This window comes from Nicotiana tomentosiformis, chromosome 7 (assembly GCF_000390325.3).
Source record: "Nicotiana tomentosiformis chromosome 7, ASM39032v3, whole genome shotgun sequence".
NCBI classification, from domain to species: Eukaryota; Viridiplantae; Streptophyta; class Magnoliopsida; order Solanales; family Solanaceae; genus Nicotiana; species Nicotiana tomentosiformis.
The window spans coordinates 58,350,614-58,370,967 of record NC_090818.1 but is presented as its reverse complement, the minus strand read 5'-3'; the positions used below and the strand labels follow the sequence as shown (position 1 = coordinate 58,370,967).

The following is a 20,354-nucleotide window of genomic DNA, read 5'->3' as shown; positions in this document are numbered from 1 at the left end:
AGCTTCTCAAATATAAGTGCCGATCGAAAAAAAAAAGCAATCTGTTGTATACGCATCTGAAATATTGCAGATATTTTATTACCAACAACAACATACCCAATATTATCCCAAATCGTGGGGTCCAGGGAGGGCAGTGTATACGCAGACCTCACCCTTACCTTGTGAGGATAGAGATGTTGTTTCCAATAGACCCTCGGCTAAGGAAAGTATAAGCACCACATTAATAAAAATATAAACAAGAATGGACAATACCAAAAAGCCATATAAAAGCAGAATAGAAACAATAAAACAGTAAGGTGATCAACAATGAAAGAAAATAACGGTTAGCCATAAAAATCTACTACCAACAGAAAGCGAGACTGCATGCCAATATTACCGTTATGAACACTCTAGACTACCTACTCTACTACCCTAATCATCGACCTCCATACCTTCTTATCAAAGGTCATGTCCTCAGTCAGCTGAAACTGCGCCATGTCTTGCCTAATCACCTCTCCCCACCTCTTCTTTGGCCTACCTCTACCTCTCCGTAGTCCCTCCAATGTCAACCTTTCACACCTCCTCGCCGGGGCGTTTGTGCTCCTCCTCACAAGACCAAACCACCTAAGCCGTGCTTCCCGCATCTTGTTCTCAATATGGGCCACACTCACCTTGTGGCGAATAACCTCATTTCTGATCCTATCTAACCTGGTGTGCCCGCACATCCATCTCAACATCCTTATCTCTGCTATCTTCATCTTCTGGACATGAACGATCTTGACTGGCCAACACTCAGCCCCATACAACATCGTTGGTCTGACCACCACTCTGTAGAACTTACCCTTAAGTTTCGGTGACACCTTTTTGTCACACAGAACACCGGAAGCGAGTCTTTATTTCATCCATCCAGCCCTAATACGATGTGTTACATCTTCATCAATCTCCTCATCCCCCTAAATAATAGACCCAAGGTACTTAAAACTCCCTCTCCTAGGGATGACCTGCGAGTCCAGCCTCACCTCCCCTTTCCCTCCTTGAGTCTCGCCACTGAACTTACACTCCAAGTATTCTGTCTTGGTCCTACTCAACTTGAAACCTTTAGATTCCAGGGTCTGCCTCCATACCTCTAATTGCGTATTCACACCATCTCGCGTCTCATCAATCAATACAATATCATCTGCAAATAACATGCACCACGGCACCTCCCCTTGGATGTGGCACGTCAGTACGTCCATCACCCGAGCAAACAAAAAAAGGCTGAGTGCCGACCCCTGATGCAACCCCATCATAATCGAAAAATGGTCTGAGTCCCCACCCACCGTCCTCACTCGGGTCTTTATCCCATCATATATGTCTTTAATTAACCTAACATAGACAACAAGTACACCTCTAACATCTAAACATCTCCATAAAACCTCTCTCAGAACTTTATCGTACGCCTTTTCTAAGTCGATGAACACCATATGCAAGTCCTTCTTTCTCTCCCTATACTGCTCCGTCAATCTCCTAACAAGGTGGATGGCTTCTGTAGTCGAACACCCAGGTATAAACCCAAACTGATTCTCGAAAATATACACACTTCTCCTCACCCTTCGCTCTACCACTCTCTCCCAGACTTTCATATTATGGTTAAGCAGCTTGATACCCCGATAGTTATTGCAATTTTGGATATCACCGTTGTTCTTGTATACAGCAACCATCGTATTCCACCTCAACTCTTCGGGCATCTTTTTCATACTAAAAATGACATTAAATAACCTAGTGAGCCACTCCAAGCACGCCTTGCCCGCACTCTTCCAAAACTCCACCGGAATTTTATTCGGCCCGGTCGCTTTGCCCCTGCTCATCTTACGCATAACCCCCTCAACTTCATCCACTCTAATCCGCCTATAATACCCAAAGTCACAACGACTCTCAGAGAGTTCCAAATCACCCAGTACAATGCTCATGTCCCCCTCATCGTTCAAGAGACTATGAAAGTAGGCCTGCCATCTCCGACAGATAAGCTCATCATCCAACAAAACTCTACCTTCTTCGTCCTTAATGCACTTCACTTGGTCCAAGTCACGCGCCTTCCTTTCTCACGCCTTGTCTAACTCGAACAACCTCTTATCCCCACCTCGGCCCTCGAGTTCCTCATACAAATGACTAAAAGCTGCAGTCTTGGCCGCCGTTACTGCTAGCTTTGCCTCTTTCTTAGCCAACTTATAATGCTCCCTATTCGTCCTCTTCTCCTCCTCATCTACACTTTCCACTAGTTTTCGATACGCCACTTTCTTGGTTTTCACTTTTTCTTGTACCTCTCCATTCCACCACCAGATATTTTATTACCATTTTTACTATTATTTTATTACTTATTTTGATCCTTAATTTAAGCATCTTAAATAAGAAAAATATGATTTTTAAATTATTTTTTTTAAAATTTTTATCTATTAAAGTAAGTAAGTGGGTCCCATGAGTCCACTTGTCAAGTAATAAAAGAGACTCACACAAGTATGATGTGGCATGTGAGACTCAAAATAGAATTTCTCTATGACCTATAGCCGAATTTTCAACTACACATTTTATATTTGCGGGAATTCTATTACCCCCTCAACTATTTTTAAATGAAATTAGAATCACCCTGAAATGCCACTACCACATTTATGTTTGGTGGTAAAATACACGGTTCTGATTCATGTTTTTTCCACTAAAATTATTTTTTCCCATCTACTTCTTTTCTAAACTCATTTTTTGTATTTTTTAAAATTCTTTTTCTCCTTTTCACACACCTCATCTTCTTTTCATCCCCCAATCCACAAGTGAAGCAGCAAAATATTTTGGTTGAAGAAGCAAATCGAAAAACGGTGAGCTACTAGAAAACATTTTGGCAATCAAAAATCAACAACCAAATTCTTCTTCCTCGTTCTCTCTTTTATATAAATTTGATTAACTAAAAAAATAGGACTCCCCTCACCCACCTCACTACCTGAAGCAGTGAAAGATCGCATGCCCCAATTGGAAAATGGTGAGTATGGCGAGAATAATTTTTGCAACCAACAAATCAAAATCCTTCTTCTTTTTCAGTCTTTTCTTGTACACTTGATTAAATAAATTCTTATTCAAAATTCTGCTTCAATAAATAAAACTTCTTCAATAAATGACGACATCATGGGTCCTTTACGTGGGTGGTCAATGACGAAGAAATTTTTTTTGTTTCTTCTGGGTTTAATTGGAAGTTTATCTTGGAACTAGATTTTTTCATTCCTTTTTGTGAGAACCAATTGCAATTAAAAGTGGTGAGTGAAGAGATTAGAAGCAACACTAATCCTCTATAAAGTATAGTGAAATATGGAGAGGAAAGAATAAAATCTGCAACTCGATCTCGCCGGAAAATATGGAGAATGACGGAGATAATTTCAGGCCAAGTCTATAAGTAATCAAACTGGAGGAAAGAAAATTAAAAAAAAAGAAGAAGAGAGAAACGAAAAATAGGAATATAGTATTTTATAAAAATGTTAGCAAAATAAAATTTTAACATTCTGCTCTCTTTCTTACTCTCCCAAAAAGGGTGACATACACTCTCTTATGTCAAATCAACACTACAGGTATTCTAAATCCATTTAAAAAAGTTTCGGAGGTAATAGGACTTCTGCAAAGATAAAGTCTGTAGTTGAAAATTCGGCTATAGGTGAGGGAGTACTTATGCATTTTCCCACGGTACTAGAGAAGAAAACTTAGAAGTCATTTCTCAAATTCCAAACCAAGTATATGTGAAGTCCTCCTTTACTCTCACTGTGGTGCCCACATCATCTTCAAATCCTATGTCCACCTCTAATTGGGATCAATAATTTAATTTCAGTATCAAATGTAGTACTATAATTTGTACTGCATTTGATTAACATCTTTTTTTTGGTTTAAGCAATATTGGTATGGTTTAATTTTAAAATTTCGGTATTATATTATATTGGATTCAGCATGAGATAACATATACGAGGATTAGCTTTACAGTGACAAAACACTTCAAAAGGCCTAAATAAACTTGATTTAATCTTTCTATTTGTATTTACTTAAAAATATCAAATTGTAAACTTTATATTATACAATGCACATGTTATTATTAGTGCAATTAACCAACCATCCGGAAAAAGTACATGCACTTGTATTATAATCCATGCATAACTTTATCTGTGAATCAAACGAACCCTAAATTCGATTTGACCTTTCAGATTAAAGAAATGATCAATATATAAGGATACAATTGGGAACCACGCGGAGAAGAGAAATTTGATTGATCTAACAATCCATAAAAGTTAATGGAATAGAATAACTTTCCACACGAATTTAATCCTTTTAATATACGGATGTAGTAAAACCAATTTTAACCTAAAAACAAATTATATTTTTGAATAGTATGTGTTGATTGAACTAGGATGAAGCAAAGAGAACATACACATCACATGACTTTGACTGATTCTTGTCAATCTTCTTGTTTATTCTAGATCCAGTGCAGTGACTCACTGCTGGGCTTATCGGTAAAACAAGAAGAAGCACATCTTTATCTTTCTTATTGATGAAGGATAAGAATCTACTCTTTGAGTGATGTTAATTAAGACTTTTCTAAAGTATATAAGATCAAGCCGTCTTTGCCTAACATATTCTGCTTGTTGCTTCTTCCTTTAGATAGCAACTTTATGTTCACTCAAAGGAAGAATCATATTCTTCTTTTTCCTTGTGAGGATACTCCTTCATACATTCTCTGGATAAAACTCGTCATGCCCATACTCGGCGCTTCATTGAATGTACCTACAGTGCGAGCCTTCTTGCTTTGATCTCTGGAGGCTTTCTCTGCATTTTGTCTTTCCTCTAGTTCACGAGCCAAAAAAAGTTATAGCTCCAAAAGTAGTAGGCAGAAGGACCATGGTTGTTACTCTTTTTAACTTTGACAAATTTCTTGTGTCATCTCATGTGGTATTTTCATAGAATACATCATTCTTCTATCTGACTTTGCATTTCTAAAAGTGAGGGGAGAAGATGATGTTAGTTTGAGTGCCCGTATGGATTACTAAAGAACTTGATTTTTTACCGTGTTCCTTAAGCGTAAAGTAAATAAGCAATACAATGAACACAATGATTTTTACGTAGAAAATCACCCGGTTCAAAAGGTGCAAAAACTACGACCTACCACGTAGGATTTTCAACTCCAACTCCAACTCCACTAGAACAATGAGCCAAAATGTATCAATTGCAAGACTGTAATTCAATACTCTCCAGTACTCTTATTTGATTCACAAGTTGCTCTAACTTGTAAAGCAAAATAATCACTCCAACTCACTAACTGTTTGTGACGTTTGATTACAACTCAATTTCCTAAAACATATTCACTAGACTAACTCGGAAGAATACAAAGCAAATACTCAACCCAAGTAAAAATAATTTATGACACTTTAATTGATGTGTAAAAGGATAGTTCAGAAGTTCAAAATCAATCCTATTTAAACACGACTTGAGATCATCTAGGAGTCCTATTCATAGTCAGCTTCCTCTTTGATAGGACTCCTACTGTTCCAAATATTCCATTTTTTACGACCCCTCAAAATCGTACCTCGAGGCCGTGATGGAGCCTAGCTGAACTTGCCAAGCAAACCGACTCATAATCTACAAATAAAGTCCATTTCCTTTAATTAACAATGATATAGCATGAGTAAAGACAGTAATATAAAAAAATAGTAATAATATCCGATAAAGTCATAACACGGCCTAAACACTGCCAATAGAGTACAACCACCTAGACTAGGTGGCACAAGTACACGAGCAAACTACGGAAAGGAAACAAATCTGTATACATCACAAGCTATTTGAAATACAAGTAGATAGGAAATATGTAAGGAACAGGGACTCGGAAACTGCGAGGTAGATCCATAAAGTGCAGCTCATCCTATGTCTCTGTGTAGTCTCTTAGATCAATCAGGAAGCTCTGCTAGGACCCACCTAAGGATCTATATGAAAAAATATGCAGAAATATAGTATGAGTACACAATAATCAATACCCAGTAAGTATCAAGTCTAAACCTCGAAGAAGTAGTGGTGAATCTAAATATTTTTGAATACTCACCGCACAAATATCATAACAGAACTAAGAACTGAAATAGCAGATAATATCATGAATAACAAGAATCCCAAATATTAATTGTTGAGGTAGAGGCATGCTCTTCTAGTATAGAAATAATCATAACGTTACTCAAATATAGTATTAAAAAAATAGCATGCTCATATAACGACGCCGAGACTCCCAACTAGCATATAAGGATATCAAATAATGATTATCAGTTAAATTAGTACTACTAAATGAGTCAATAATACGAATGCATGCTCATACCGATACAAAATTCATGCACCCCGATACACAATCCATGTATCAACATAACCTGATAGAAAATTAATATATTGGCCCAGTACAAAATTCATGTACCGACCACGCTCACAGGGCCCAAGGTAACATGGGTAATCACCTGACTCCAGAGGGACGGATCCAAATCCAAGTGCAAAGAGCGGTATAATAACATTCCTCATAAATCAATATCCGATCATCATGTCCAATGTGCCATAACTGTATCTCATCTACACGCTTACCCTTCATGCCAAAATCCTCAGTCCGAATCGCATATGCGTTATTCAAAATGTATGTATATGCTCAAGAATTATAGATAAAAGGTGCACAAATACTTAATAAATATCATACAGATATGTGTTCATGAAATCTCTATGTGACTACGAATAATTAAGCAATTTAGCATCTCAAGAATAAGTTCGCATGCCTTCACAATTAATCAAAAGCCTAGGCATGCTTTCTATCATTAATAAGTGAGCAAACATAATCACATAAGTCAAATAAATCATGAATCAAATGAGATACGTAGACAAAACAAGGCATACAACAATAAAAATTCTACTCTGGTCTTGATATAAACTCGGCAAATGCATATATACTTGCCACCACGTATATATACTACCACCAATAGCTTAAACACATAGAAAAAAAGTCAAATCCTAGGGTTTTCCTTCTTCACAAGGTTAGACAAGAGACTTACCTCCACCTGGTAGCCTAAAATTCGTAAAAAATGCCATATCCTCAAAATTCCAAATCCAAATGGCTTAAATCTAGTAAAATACAATCCAATAACGTCAAACAAAGCCATAGAAGTCTAACTCAATCAATAAAGATTGAACTTTTAATCAAATACACAAAATCAACAAAAAAGTCAACCCATGCCTGCCTTCCGAAATTCGATAAAACTCACAAATCCCGAATATCCATTCCAATACGAGTCCAAATATACAAGTTTCATTCAAAACCGACTCCAAATCGGGGTTTAAATCTCAATTACTCACTTTTCAAAAGTTTTGCCAAAAATCCACAAATTTCACTTTAAAATCCAAGTTTTTAGGTATAAAAATTCATGAAAAATCATGATATAAAGTCAAGTTCAAGTGCAAATTACTTACATCCAATGATGTAGTGAAATAGCTCTTCAAAATCTCTCACTCTCGAAGTCACTCAAAATATGAGAATGTGGGCAAAATCCCAAAATTCCCATCTTAAGTACTCTGCCTAGGCATACTCTTCGTGAATGCGGGACGTGCCTCGCATTCGAGTGGGGGCTCGCGAATACGAAAAGCCCCCTCCACTTCGCGAACGCGACCAGCTCCCTCGTGAACACGAAGGTGTGTCTCCCAACTCATCATCCTTCTTCGCGAACGCGGCTGCCACTCCACGAATACGAAGAGAAAAAACCCCAGCCCCCAAATCCTTCATCGCGAACGCGATGCACCCCCGTGAACGCGAAGAACACCAAACACCAGCAAAAATCTGATGTTTCAAAACTCAGAAACTACCCTGAAATACATCTGAGCCCCCGGGACCTCGTCCAATCATGCCAACAAGTTCCAATATCTAATCCAAACTTATCCAGATGCTCAAAACACAACGAATAACATCAAAACCAAGAATCAACAATCAAAACGCATGCCAAGCTTCTCTTAAGTTCATTAACTCCCAAACTAAGAACCAAGCGTTCGATTCAAGCCTAACCAAACCGGATTAAACCCAAACTTTGCACGCAAGTCCTAAATGATAAAACAAACCTATTGCAACTTTCGAAACAACAAATCCAATAACCTCGAAGTCAACCCCCAGTCAAGCCTATGACCTCTCCAATCCTATAAATTGCCAACTTTCGACAAATAGCACCAAAATATCTTAGGAACCTCCAAATCGAATTCCCAACATATGCCTAAGTCTAAAATCGCCATACGAACCTATTGGAATAACTAAAATACCAATCCGAAGTCGTTTACATAAAAATCAAACCTTGGCCAGCTCTTATAACTTAAGCTTTCAAAAATGACACTAAGTATCAAAAATCACTTCCGAACCTTCCTGAAGCCAAATTAACTATCTACGCAAGTCACAAAACAACAAACATACATAAAAAAGTATTAATTATAGGGGAACGAGGCTCAAATACATAAAACAACCGGCTAAGTCGTTAGACCATTGCTATTTTTATTTCTTTTGACTACTTATCTCTTGCGTCTAGTTCTTTGATTGGTTCTCTAGACTCTATCTCTATACCTAAAATAGTGAAGGAGGCCTTGGACCATCGTGAATAGTATGATGCAATGCTTGAGAGATGCATACTCTAGATGAAAATAACATTTGGTATAAAGTTAATCCGTAGGGCTCTATGGCAAAACCTAAGGCAAGACTTGTGGCTAAAGGATATTCTCAAACATAGAGTGGATTCTTTAGACACCTTCTCCACAATGGCCAAACTCACTTCCGTCTGCTGGTTCATTTGTCTAGCAGCTTCTGAGCATTGGCCTTTATATCAGTCTATCAACAATGTGCTTCATGGTGATCTCCAGAAAAGGTGTATATGGAGCAACCATCCGATTTGGTTGCTCAGGGGAGTATGAGAAAGTGTGTCATTTGAATAGTGCTTGTATGGCTTGAAATTGTCCCCGGGCTTAGTCTGGCAATTTTGGCTTGATCAAAGGATTTAGCAACCTACTAATTCAATATACCAGAAAGATGGAGGAGACAGATGTCCATTATTTTTGGAGGTGGGGAAGTGGAAGAGGTAAACTTCTTTTCTTGAATTTTATAGATGGCCAGTTCTGTATATATTATACAGAGACTTAAAAATAAGTAGAACAGGTAATACTACATTATGGAGTTTATATCTTCAACTATAAAAAGCTTATCATTATCCCTTATGACTTCAATAGAGTCAATTTCTGCTCCTTGTTCATCTGTCACCAGGGCATCTTTTGCATCACATCCAAACTTCTGACCTGCAAATTAAAAACAAATAAATCACCCAGAGTATTAGATTACCATTGCTGAAACAATATGGATCCCTCTCAAGTTTTGGAAACTAGTAGGAAAAGATAAACTGGATAAGAATAAATAGAGGAATTCATTTGAAAAAGTACCTGCAGTGCTCTTGAGTTCTTCAAGTGAATTTGGAAGCCTAATTAACCTCCCAGGTTCACTGCAATGAGTTCTTCTCCTGACCTCAGGATGACCTCTGTATATGCTAACTCTAAAAGAACATTGATCCTTAGAACTTTCAAAGCCATACTTCTGCTCTTGTTCACACAACTTATGATCAAATTCATCCGTTGCATCGGATACAATTATCCTATGCCCAACTTCTCGTTTTTGCAGTATTTCACTTAGGTTCATTGATGAAAGCTTGTATTTCAATGTATCATCAATCTCAGCCCCGTTTATTAGAAGAAGCTTTACCATCTCTACGTGATTTTCTTCTATTGCAACATGGATAGGAGTTGATCCATGGCGATCTTTCGAGTCAACAAGTAATCCATGTTTAAGGAGTTCCTTCATAATTGTTAAATCATTCCTCCGAGCTGCTGTACATAAGAGGTCGCCAGCAACATAGGGATCAGATATGGAAGCCCAATGGTACAGAATTTCAAATATGGGATGGTGTTTTGCTGCTATAGCTTCCCATAATGCGGTGTTACCATTTACATCTGCCATTTATCAGACAATCAAGATATTAGATACCGCTTGTCCTGTCAAACAATTCACTAAGTTTTACAATGACCATTAATGGAGGATGTCCTACCTTGCAAGTGTATGTTACATCCATGTCTGAGAAGCACCATTACACTTTCTTCGTGCCCTTTCGATGCTGCTATATGCTGATTCATTGCGCAGAGACATAAAATGTTGAAATACTTATTATAGCAACTTGTACTAAATATAAGTCACTCTATATAGGCAATACCTACTTGTTGGGAATAGCCGAATAGGCATTAGATTTGGTAGAAAACTTTCAATATTATTATTATCGCTATTACTTATATATATTTATCATTTTTTACTTTCGCTTATACTTTATTTTGGTTATGATGATGATATTATTAGAACTTACATATTATTGGAACTTACACAAGTAACGAGAATTCATATCACTGATCCCTACTTGTTTGAGAATGATGCGTACAGAGGCGGATGTAGTGCACTGACTACGGGTTCAACTGAACCCATAACTTTCGATGCGAAGTAAAAATTTATATGTAAAAATTCATTAAAATTGCAAAAATAGTAGATATGAACCCATAACTTTAATAATGAACCCATAACTTTAATAATATAATCGGTTCAATGTTAAAAACCTTAAAATTGAACTCATATGATTTAAATCCTGAATCCGCCTCTGAATGCGTAGTTATTTTTGTTGTAGCAACTAGTACATTGGTAGAAGCGTATAAGACTAAAGTTGATTTTTGGGACATATGTTGAAATTTTGTTGCTTTCAGTAATTGCAGTAACTTTTTTAGCATAATAAGTTGCTTAGTTTTTAGGATGAATTTCAATTTTAAATTTCTATTAGATTATTTAAGTTAGTTGAGATATTTTAAGTTAGTTGAGATATATAAAGTTGTTATGCTTAATAAAATTATTGAGAGACATTTTCAATCACTACTTTTAATCTTTTTGGTGCCCAATCTTTTAAAAAACCAACAACATACCAGTGGGGTTCTTCCTTTAGAGTCTCCAATATCAGGGTCTAATCTTGCCTTGAGAAGCTCATCAAGAAAAGCAGCATTGCCTGTACTAGCAACAGTAAGCAAATTGATGGACATGTTCGGATCACTATCTTCTTCCCCAACTTCAAGGAACAAGTCTACAAGTCTTAAATCCTTGAACTTCTTGTGATGCTGCAATTAACACAGCTTAGGAAAAATATTAAGATTGAGCTATGAAATGACACATTTGGAACCTCTTCTAAGTAGCTAAAGGAAGAACCTGAAGGAAGTTCTTCATCATGGTGACATTATCTTCTTGCCTGCTCTTCATTGCTTCAATCAAACAAGTTGTTCTTATCTTCAAGAGTTGCGAAAGTATCCTGGTTCGATACGTATAGCTCTGAGGCCTACAGCAAAATGCCCCAACTTCTCCCAACATGTCCCCAGATTTCAATGTCCAAACAATCTGCTCATTCTTCATCTCACTATCAATCATTTCCACCTCCCCTGACACTATGATGTAAACCTCATCTGGCGATTCATTCTGCATTATAACATCCTCCCTTGGGGGTATATATTCGGCCTTCATATCTGCAACCTAAGCAGTCACTAAGATTAGATACACAACAGAAATAGAGATTTTTGAACGCGTCGTTCTAGTGTATTGCATAAAATAATGTTGTCTTACCAAGTGTAAGAGAATTTCCCTGGAGACACCCTTGAAAAGATAGACCTTTTCAACAGTTGGTAGAAATAAATGATGCCGGATACTCTTGCATATCGTCTTGGGAAGTTGTTCAATCAGTTGCTGCTGGTTTAAGCTCTCTGCCTTGAATCTTAAACACATGTAAGCCAGTATTTGCTCCTTCAGTCTTGGGGGCAAGCGATTTCGACAAACAAAGTTTGATGCTGATTGGATGCTATTTCTCTGCATAATACAATGACAATGCAAATCAATTGAATGCTTTAGCTCATATACACTATGCATTTATTGGAAAGGAGCTTACAAATTCCATGGTGCGACGAGTTCCTTCAACGACTAAATTGGTCATGTTACCAATAATGTAAGCAGTGAGGCCAAGATTGAAGAGCATGTAGAAAATGATGAAGATCATTTCCACAGTATTGACAGCATGGAGATCACCATAGCCAACTGTAGTCATAGTGGTGATAGACCAATACATTGCAGAAATGTACCTAATCCAAAGGCTTGTCTCTCTGAAATTTGGATTCACAGATCCTAACCAAGTATTTCCTTTGTGGGGATTTCTATCAGCTAACAAGTAGTACAGACATCCAGCACAGTGCACTGAAAACAGTGTTACCTGCATGTTTCATGCCATGGACTCATTCATAAATCTTTCTTTTCTTTTTTTTGGTAAGGAAAATTATTCTTTACTTTTTTCATCAAGTTGGATCAAAATATTATTTTTCTGCAAACTTACAAACAGAAGCCTTGCACATCTGACCCAAAAATAGCTGAATCTCATGTCCTTTTCAAGTCTGCCAATGGACATATAGAACAGGTGTAATTAATATAAAATTAGGAGACACAACTTTAAGTATTGTGCACTAACACTTTTATACCATTCGGTTAAGTTACTTGCAATAACATGTACTCCATTTTATTATAACAAACATGATATGTTAACATGGAAAATAAAGCAAACACCTTATTATAACATGTTAATAAACGTCGATGGTGCACGGTTTTATACACTGTCAGTATATATAACTTGAAATCTTAAGAAAGAAAAAGGAAAGTAAAGAAAGTGAAACCTGGTAAAGAATTGCTTAACCTTGCGAAGACGCCAAAATCTGAGCATTCCTAAAACGGAGTAAGAAACACCAATTTGATGTTTGCCACTGAACAACAAGGAAAGAGTCTCAAATGGAATGGTGGATGCCACATCCATTAGAAACCATGTTGATAGGTATCTGTTTCATAATTAACCATCAAAACAAATTACTACTGTGTCATTTTAATAATAATCAATAACGGGGCAGTTTTCTGGTGCTACAATCTGATTAGAAATGTTTTTCAGCACTTAATGTATACTCCAAACATACTAATTTCGAGTAACATGTAAGATAGTTGCTTTGTTTATGATTAAATTTAAATACATGAGAAAAGCAAATTAAATTGCTTTTGCGTTTCTTAACCATAGAGTATGTAGTATTTTTTGGTGTTGTTGAATGACGAGTTTAGATAAGAATTTTAAAAGTCTATTATAAGCTCAAATTGTCCCTAATTTAGGGGTTGACTCATAAGTTATTAGCCACTGGGTCAATGCATTGACTAGCTCTATAAGTAAACTATTTAAATAAAGTTGATTAACAAACATTCAAAATAATCTGATTTATCAGTGGACAAAATATAGGGTGTGTTTGGTACAATGGAAAATGTTTTCCTGGAAAATGAGTGGTTTTATCACTTATTTTCCCTTGTTTGGTTGGTGAGTGAAAAACTTTTTCCGAAAAATATTTTCTAGTATTTGGTTAGAGAATAGAAAATATTTTTTAGAAAATAATTTTTTATACTACTCTCTTCACCCCCTTCTCCCAAATTCCCATGTTTCTCGTGCTCTTCCCTCCTCCCCCTCCCCTCCAAATACCCAATATTTTTAGGACTTTACTTTCTTCAAGAATTTAATTATTCTTTTAAAAATTCACATAAATCCAAAGGAACTAATATGTTACTTTACTTTTTCACGTAAAAACAACGTTGAAATTGATGTTCCATAACTAAAACAAAAATACTTTTTTTTTGTTGAAAAAAATGTACTCTTTCTACAACATGAAAAGAAAGTACTCATTTTATTAAAATGAAAGAAAATATTTTTTACATCATGAAAATAAAGTACTTTATTTTGTTGAAATGAAAGAAAATACTCTTTATTGCATTATATTGTTGAAATGAAAGAAAATACTTTTTACTACATCATTTTGTTGAAATGAAAGAAAATACTTTTTATACATCATAAAAAGAAAGTACTTTTTTTGTTGAAATGAAAGAAAATACGTTTGATTGCATTATTTTATTGAAATGAAAGAAAATACTTCTTATGCATCATGAAAAGAAAGTACTTTTTTTTGTTGAAATGACAAAAAGTACTTTTATACATCATGAAAAGAAAGTATTTTTTATCGTTGAAATGAAAGAAAATACTTTTTACTATATCATTTTGTTGAAATGAAAGAAAATATTTTCTATACATCATAAAAAGAAAATACTTTTTTTGTTGATACGAAAGAAAATACTTTTGATTGCATTATTTTGTTGAAATGAAAGAAAATACTTCTTATACATCATGAAAAGAAAATACTTTTTTTTTTGTTGAAATGAAAGAAAATACTTCTTATACATCATGAAAAAAAAAATACTTTTTATCGTTGAAATGAAGGAAAATACTTTTTATTACATCATTTTGTTGAAATAAAAGAAAATACTTTTTATACATCATAAAAAGAAAGTACTTTTTTGTTGAGATGAAAGAAAATACTTTTGATTGCATTATTTTGTTGAAATGAAAGAAAATACTTCTTATACATCATGAAAAGAAAGTACTTTTTTTTTTGTTGAAATGAAAGAAAATACTTCTTATACATCATATAAAAAAAATACTTTTTATCGTTGAAATGAAGGAAAATACTTTTTATTACATCATTTTATTGAAATGAAAGAAAATACTTTTTATACATCATAAAAAGAAAGTACTTTTTTGTTGAGATGAAAGAAAATACTTTTGATTGCATTATTTTGTTGAAATGAAAGAAAATATTTCTTATACATCATGAAAAGAAAGTACTTTTTTTGTTGAAATGAAAGAAGATACTTTTTACTACATTATTTTGTTGAAATGAAAGAAAATACTTCTTATACATCATGAAAAAAAAAGTACTTTTTTGTTGAAATGAAAGAAAATATTTTTTACTACATTTTATTGAAATGAAAGAAAATATATTTTATAGATCATGAAAAGAAAGTACTTTTCTTGTTGAAATGAAATAAAACACTTTTTTACGTCATGAAAAGAAAATACTCATTTTGTTGAAATGAAAAAGAAAGTACTCTATCTATAACATTAAAAAAAAGTACTCTTATTAAAATTTCTATTTAAGGTGGGGGTGGGGGTGGGGGTGGGAGTGGGGGTGGGGGTGGAGGGTGGTGGGGTGGTGGGGGTAGGGGAGGGTTGGGGTTGAGGTGGGTGTGGGGGTGGATTGGTGGGGATGGGAAATAGGGTGGGGAAGGTTGAAAAAGAGTTTTGGAAAATGTTTTCCCTTCTTTTGATAGGGAAAATATTTTTCTTCAATTACAGAAAAATAAGTTCACGAGGAAAATATTTTCCAAAATATTTAAGCCTAGAAAACATAGAAAAATTGAAATTTCCTTCGTATCAAACACACCCATAGTTTGCTCCATTTTCTTTTTCAATATATGCTACTACCTTTCCACTTACGTAAAGGCAAAAGCTATATTCCAAAATCAATCTTTTTGTTTGAGTTTAACTTTTATATATTGACAGTATAAAAAAAATTAATATCCTGAAAATAAGAAAGATAACATGTTACGACAACTTAAATTAATTGATAACATTAATTCTTTAAGTTAAACTTACCTTTTTCTTTTTCCCTTTACCGTTAACTAATGAGAGTTGAGTAGGGTGGGGTGGGTTCCGGGGCGGATCTATTTAGTCCTGAGAGAACCACTCCCAAGCTTTTTATATATATATATATATATATATATATATATATATATATATATATATATATATATATATATATATATACTTAAAAAATAATATAAAGAATTGAATTGCTACGCCTAGTAATAGAAGCAGGCAAGTTGCCAGAGGCAAAGTGTTGCCTTTTGGTGAAAGTTCAAGCCCTGCTATTGCCAGTCAACGCTAATTTTCTTTTTTTTCTTTTTGCTTACTGAAGTGACACGCACAAGGCACACGATATTCTTGTTTACAGTGAATAGACTCTCTTCTTTTTTAATTTATCATTGACTTTGCTTTTGTTTATTTAAGGGATGATGTATATTTATGATATTAGAATATTTTTGAAAATTTTATGCTTTGCGCCAAGTAATCATAATTAGTATATTTTTTTCTTTTTATCAATTTGTCTACATAAATCGAAAAATGAATAACCCAAATCGAAGTTGATAATCGATCAGCTTGACACCCCGAATCCTGGATCCGTCTCTGAGTAGGTGAGGGGCCGTATTATTCCTGCTCAATAATTACGGGAATAATTGATATAACTGTTCGAATATCCAAATCTTGGAAATGAAAACTACATAAATTAGGAGGCTACTTTTATTAATACCACAAAAGAGTTGGTTCTTTGCACCCGAACCCGATCCCTTGGTGGGTGGAGGAAAGATTCTTTGAAGAGGATCAAATCTATTCGCCATGATCACATATTCATTGACGATAAAAAGAGAATCACTACTTCTTCAAATTCGAATTGTCACGTTACTTTATACTTTTATCAAATAGATTCTAATATTAATTTCTGTTTGAATATTTGAATAAGATTGATTCTATTGTAATAAATTATTATATATTTATGATTGGTCATTTTGCTTCCACCTAAGTTGGTGTTTTCAATTGGAAGATGCTTTGGACTGATAATAACTTCTTTCACTGCTCTTTTGTTACTTTTTGTTAAGAAAAACAAAAATTTCTTCACACTTCTAATTAACGATTTTCGGCTCAATGGCATGATGGGATTTTTTTTTCTTTTTTTCTTAAAAGAAAAAAAATTAAGATAGCAAATAGTACAAATTAGCATGTACTACACAACGTTTTTGGATTTGATTGGGGTTGCCCAAAAAAAAAAAGGAAATAATTATTTCCTCCACCTTAACATAGAATATTTCCCATATAATCAACGCCAGTTCAAGAATTTGTAACTTTTTATGCTAAAGTAAATATGACTACAAACAAAATTCCACTTTACCAAACACAAAGAAAGAAAAAGAAAAAGAAAAGAAAACCTGGTGGCAATTTTTCTTGGATCGCGAACTAGAAGCTGAGTGGTTGGATCAATATAGGCAACAAAGAATGTCAAGATGATATCAGCCGCAAAAAAGAGATTGACAATATTATCTGCGATGTATAATTCCTTGTTTGTATTGGACTTCATAAACGCTACCTCAAATGGACATACCCATGCACAGTAGGCCACCAGTAGCACCATTAGTGTTTCCCACCACCTGCATAAAGATTGAAGTTATATATAATGATAGTAAAAAAAAAATTTCGTACCATCAATATAATTTAATTTATAATAACTTGTTAGTTACAACGACTTTCAGTCATGGTGATCATAATTATATCTGTAATATAATTATCTTCCTGATCATATAAGTTATTTTAGCATAAAACTTAAACTTATCTATCAAACAAATTATCTCCAAGTATGGTCATGATGACCTATATATGGAAGACGTTTTCGGACGACAGTTCACTGAATTTACAGAAATTACTTGTTTCTGAATATTAATCAGGATAATCTAATATGACGAATATCACCTAATTAAGCTCGTTAGTTTGAGAATAAAGACGTGTACTTCTAGTAACAAACTAATGTTAATCTAATAATCCGTTTAATTTGTTTTCACTAATTAAACAAAGGGAAAGAAACAGATGTACACTTTTAATTTGTTTTCACTAATATAATTACCTGTATCTTGAAGTCATAGGAGAAATAGTGTTGCCTTTCTGCAGAGTCTGATTCTGGTTATAACCAGAGGAACCTAAAGGAGGGAGAATGAGTTTTGACAGGTTGTAAAAACTGAGATTTCCTAAACCTGATTTACCCCTCATGTGATCATCTTCCTTACTGCGTGCATGTGGAACTACTTTTGATTTGTCATACTCGCCATCTTCAGGAGTCATGTTTGTGGAACCATTATAGAAACCATAAGATGAATACTTCAGTTCCAAATTCATCATATTAGCAAAGGGATATGAGCTAAAGGTATTTGTTTCTAGTTATGATGCTTAGCTGAATTATTGTGAGGCAATATATTGAGAAGGATAGATAGAGAGTTGTGTTGTTGTGTTAAAAAAAAAAAACAGATACCATGTTGGAGGCAAATGGTATGGGGAAGAAAGGAATTATAGCTGATCATAACTACTGTTGTTGGTGGTCCATATCCATATATGAGAATAGTGACCCTTGAATGGATGTCTATGAAATTAATTGCCTAAGTTCCTGTACTGATTGATTTTTATTCTGAAAAGCGCTCTCCAATATAATGCAGATAGATCATGTCGTATATATTGATTGGTCTGGCAATTGGCCCATTTTGAACATTTGTGCATGGAGGGCCCTCTTCCTTTCCAGCTTACCCAATCTAAAAGTGGGGTGCGGGGTTGGGGACTTGGGTATGACTATGAGACAAGATACACACAACTTGTTGACATGTAAGAGACCCTTTTTCTCTTCAAATTTAACCATATAGCATCCCTAACTTATTGATTCGATCTATCTAAATTTGTGTCTGGTGAATTTATTAAGGGGGTGATCTACAGAAAAATTCTTCATTTCAAGGACTCAAACCTTATAAGACCAACCTTTGACTAGATCCCAACAATGCATCACACAACACTCTTCGATGATCGATGTAATGACTTTATCTCTATAGACTATTGATAATATGCTACATTTGCATATAATTCCATGTGTTTTACCCTACTCTGGTGTATTTAGTGATTTAAAGGTGGAAGAATGTCCAATTGAATTTAATGGTGTAATCTTATTGTGTAGGAGTTCATTGGTGAGAAACGAGATGATTTAGATCGGGTTTGAATGGAAGATTTGTACGCAGGTTATTGCGGCGCAGCTCCTTCGCGATTGGGACTTAAAAAGAATTTTTGCTTGAGTTTGTTGAAGTTTATTGTGAAGTTATAGGGAATGACAGCTCTATAGTGCGAGAAAAATTAGAACTGGAAAAACTTCTCACCTAATTCGTGCACGGCAGCTCTATGGCACGCACTACTGAAAGAGGACTTTCTCGACCAAAAAATGACCAAAAATGGTAGGCCGAAATAATTCAGGTCGGTATAATAGGCCGGTCCGATTGAAACAGATGGTTAATTGGCTAAAAATTAACATTATTGTTTGGGATTTTTTCCTTCATATATAATATTTAAAACTTATTTTTCAAAATTATTCTAATTTTATATATTACCCGCCCTAAATAACGATTACATTTAAATTATATACAATTCATTATTAATGCATTAAATTAAGGGATTTAGTTATATCTTTTTTTTTTTTTTTCCTCTCCTCTTTTCTTTCCCTGTTCTCTGCCACCTACTCAGTTACATCTCCTTATCATTGGCAACCCCAATCTCCTCCTGCCCGTAATTAGCTATAGAAAAACTAAAATCCCCTATTAAGATGACTGTTATTTGATTCATAAATTGCAGGTTTCTAGGAGAGAAGGCTAGATTGGAAATCATTAAGAATGTCTCTCGTGTACTCCAACTAGAACAGGGAGGGAAGTTCAATAAAATCGTTAAGAATTTCTTGTGTGGTTCAGATGATTAATGTATTAGACGCTTTGTTGTATTTTCCTTTTCTTACAAGGTCAATTACCAATTGAGAAGACTTACGTCAATTACTAATTATGAACATTTAGATGCAAAGGAAAACTCTACGTACTAACTTTAGAAATAATAACTCTACTCTCTATCTCTACTTGGAATAATATCGCGTGACACAACAATTAAGCCCTCCTCACTACTTGTCTTTATAGATTTGCCCAATTCATCACCATTCAACCTGGTCTCATAACAATTCAAAATCCCAGCAACTTCCTTGTTGTAACTGGAATTTGCATGCCCAACTTCTTTTTCCTTTGGTCCAATTTTATTAGGAGAAGTAGACCTAGATTGCCGATCTTGCAACTACAACATCATACAACTTAAATATAATATCATACAACTTAAAGCATAATTGAGCAGATTCAAAGTTTTAGCAGATTTTAAATTAAATTCAATCGCCTCCAAACTTCGGATTCAACTTTGTATTAGTATTTCCAACAGGAATCTATGCTACCCAGTTAATTTCTCACACAAAATTCAAATCTCACATAAAACTCAGTTTTTCCGAAGTACGACGATGGCGCTTTTAATGTAAAATTCGAAATTTCTCCACCAAAATCATTCAGTTCCCATCAATATTCAAGTTTTTTCCATTCAAACAAATATGAAACAGTGTACATGAGTCGATTTGGAATTCATTATCTACTTTTCTTTCCTTAATAAATCAATTGAGAAAAGAACAATGTATGGTACATCAACATACAA

At 34.7% G+C, this 20,354-nt stretch overlaps 1 protein-coding gene across 1 annotated transcript; it reads right to left on the bottom strand.

Moving 5' to 3' along the window:
* Positions 1–9,093: 9,093 nt before the first annotated feature.
* On the bottom strand, positions 9,094–18,893 carry LOC104109179 (potassium channel AKT2/3-like). Its single transcript, XM_009618408.3, has 11 exons — positions 17,719–18,893; positions 17,030–17,248; positions 12,802–12,960; positions 12,468–12,525; positions 12,030–12,347; positions 11,711–11,950; positions 11,303–11,620; positions 11,026–11,214; positions 10,116–10,191; positions 9,457–10,020; positions 9,094–9,315 (listed from the first exon to the last, which is right to left on the bottom strand). The coding sequence occupies exons 1-11, from the start codon at positions 17,988–17,990 to the stop codon at positions 9,185–9,187; spliced, it is 2,544 nt and encodes an 847-aa protein (XP_009616703.1). The 5' UTR covers positions 17,991–18,893; the 3' UTR covers positions 9,094–9,184.
* Positions 18,894–20,354: the final 1,461 nt, after the last annotated feature.

Coding starts and splice junctions, on each gene's coding strand:
- LOC104109179 (XM_009618408.3), bottom strand. CDS start 17,990: ATGATGAATTTGGAACTGAAGTATTCATCTTATGGTTTCTATAATGGT. Junction 17,249..17,718: donor CCTATGACTTCAAGATACAG/GTAATTATATTA, acceptor ATCTTTATGCAG/GTGGTGGGAAACACTAATGG. Junction 12,526..12,801: donor GTTAAGCAATTCTTTACCAG/GTTTCACTTTCT, acceptor GTCCATTGGCAG/ACTTGAAAAGGACATGAGAT.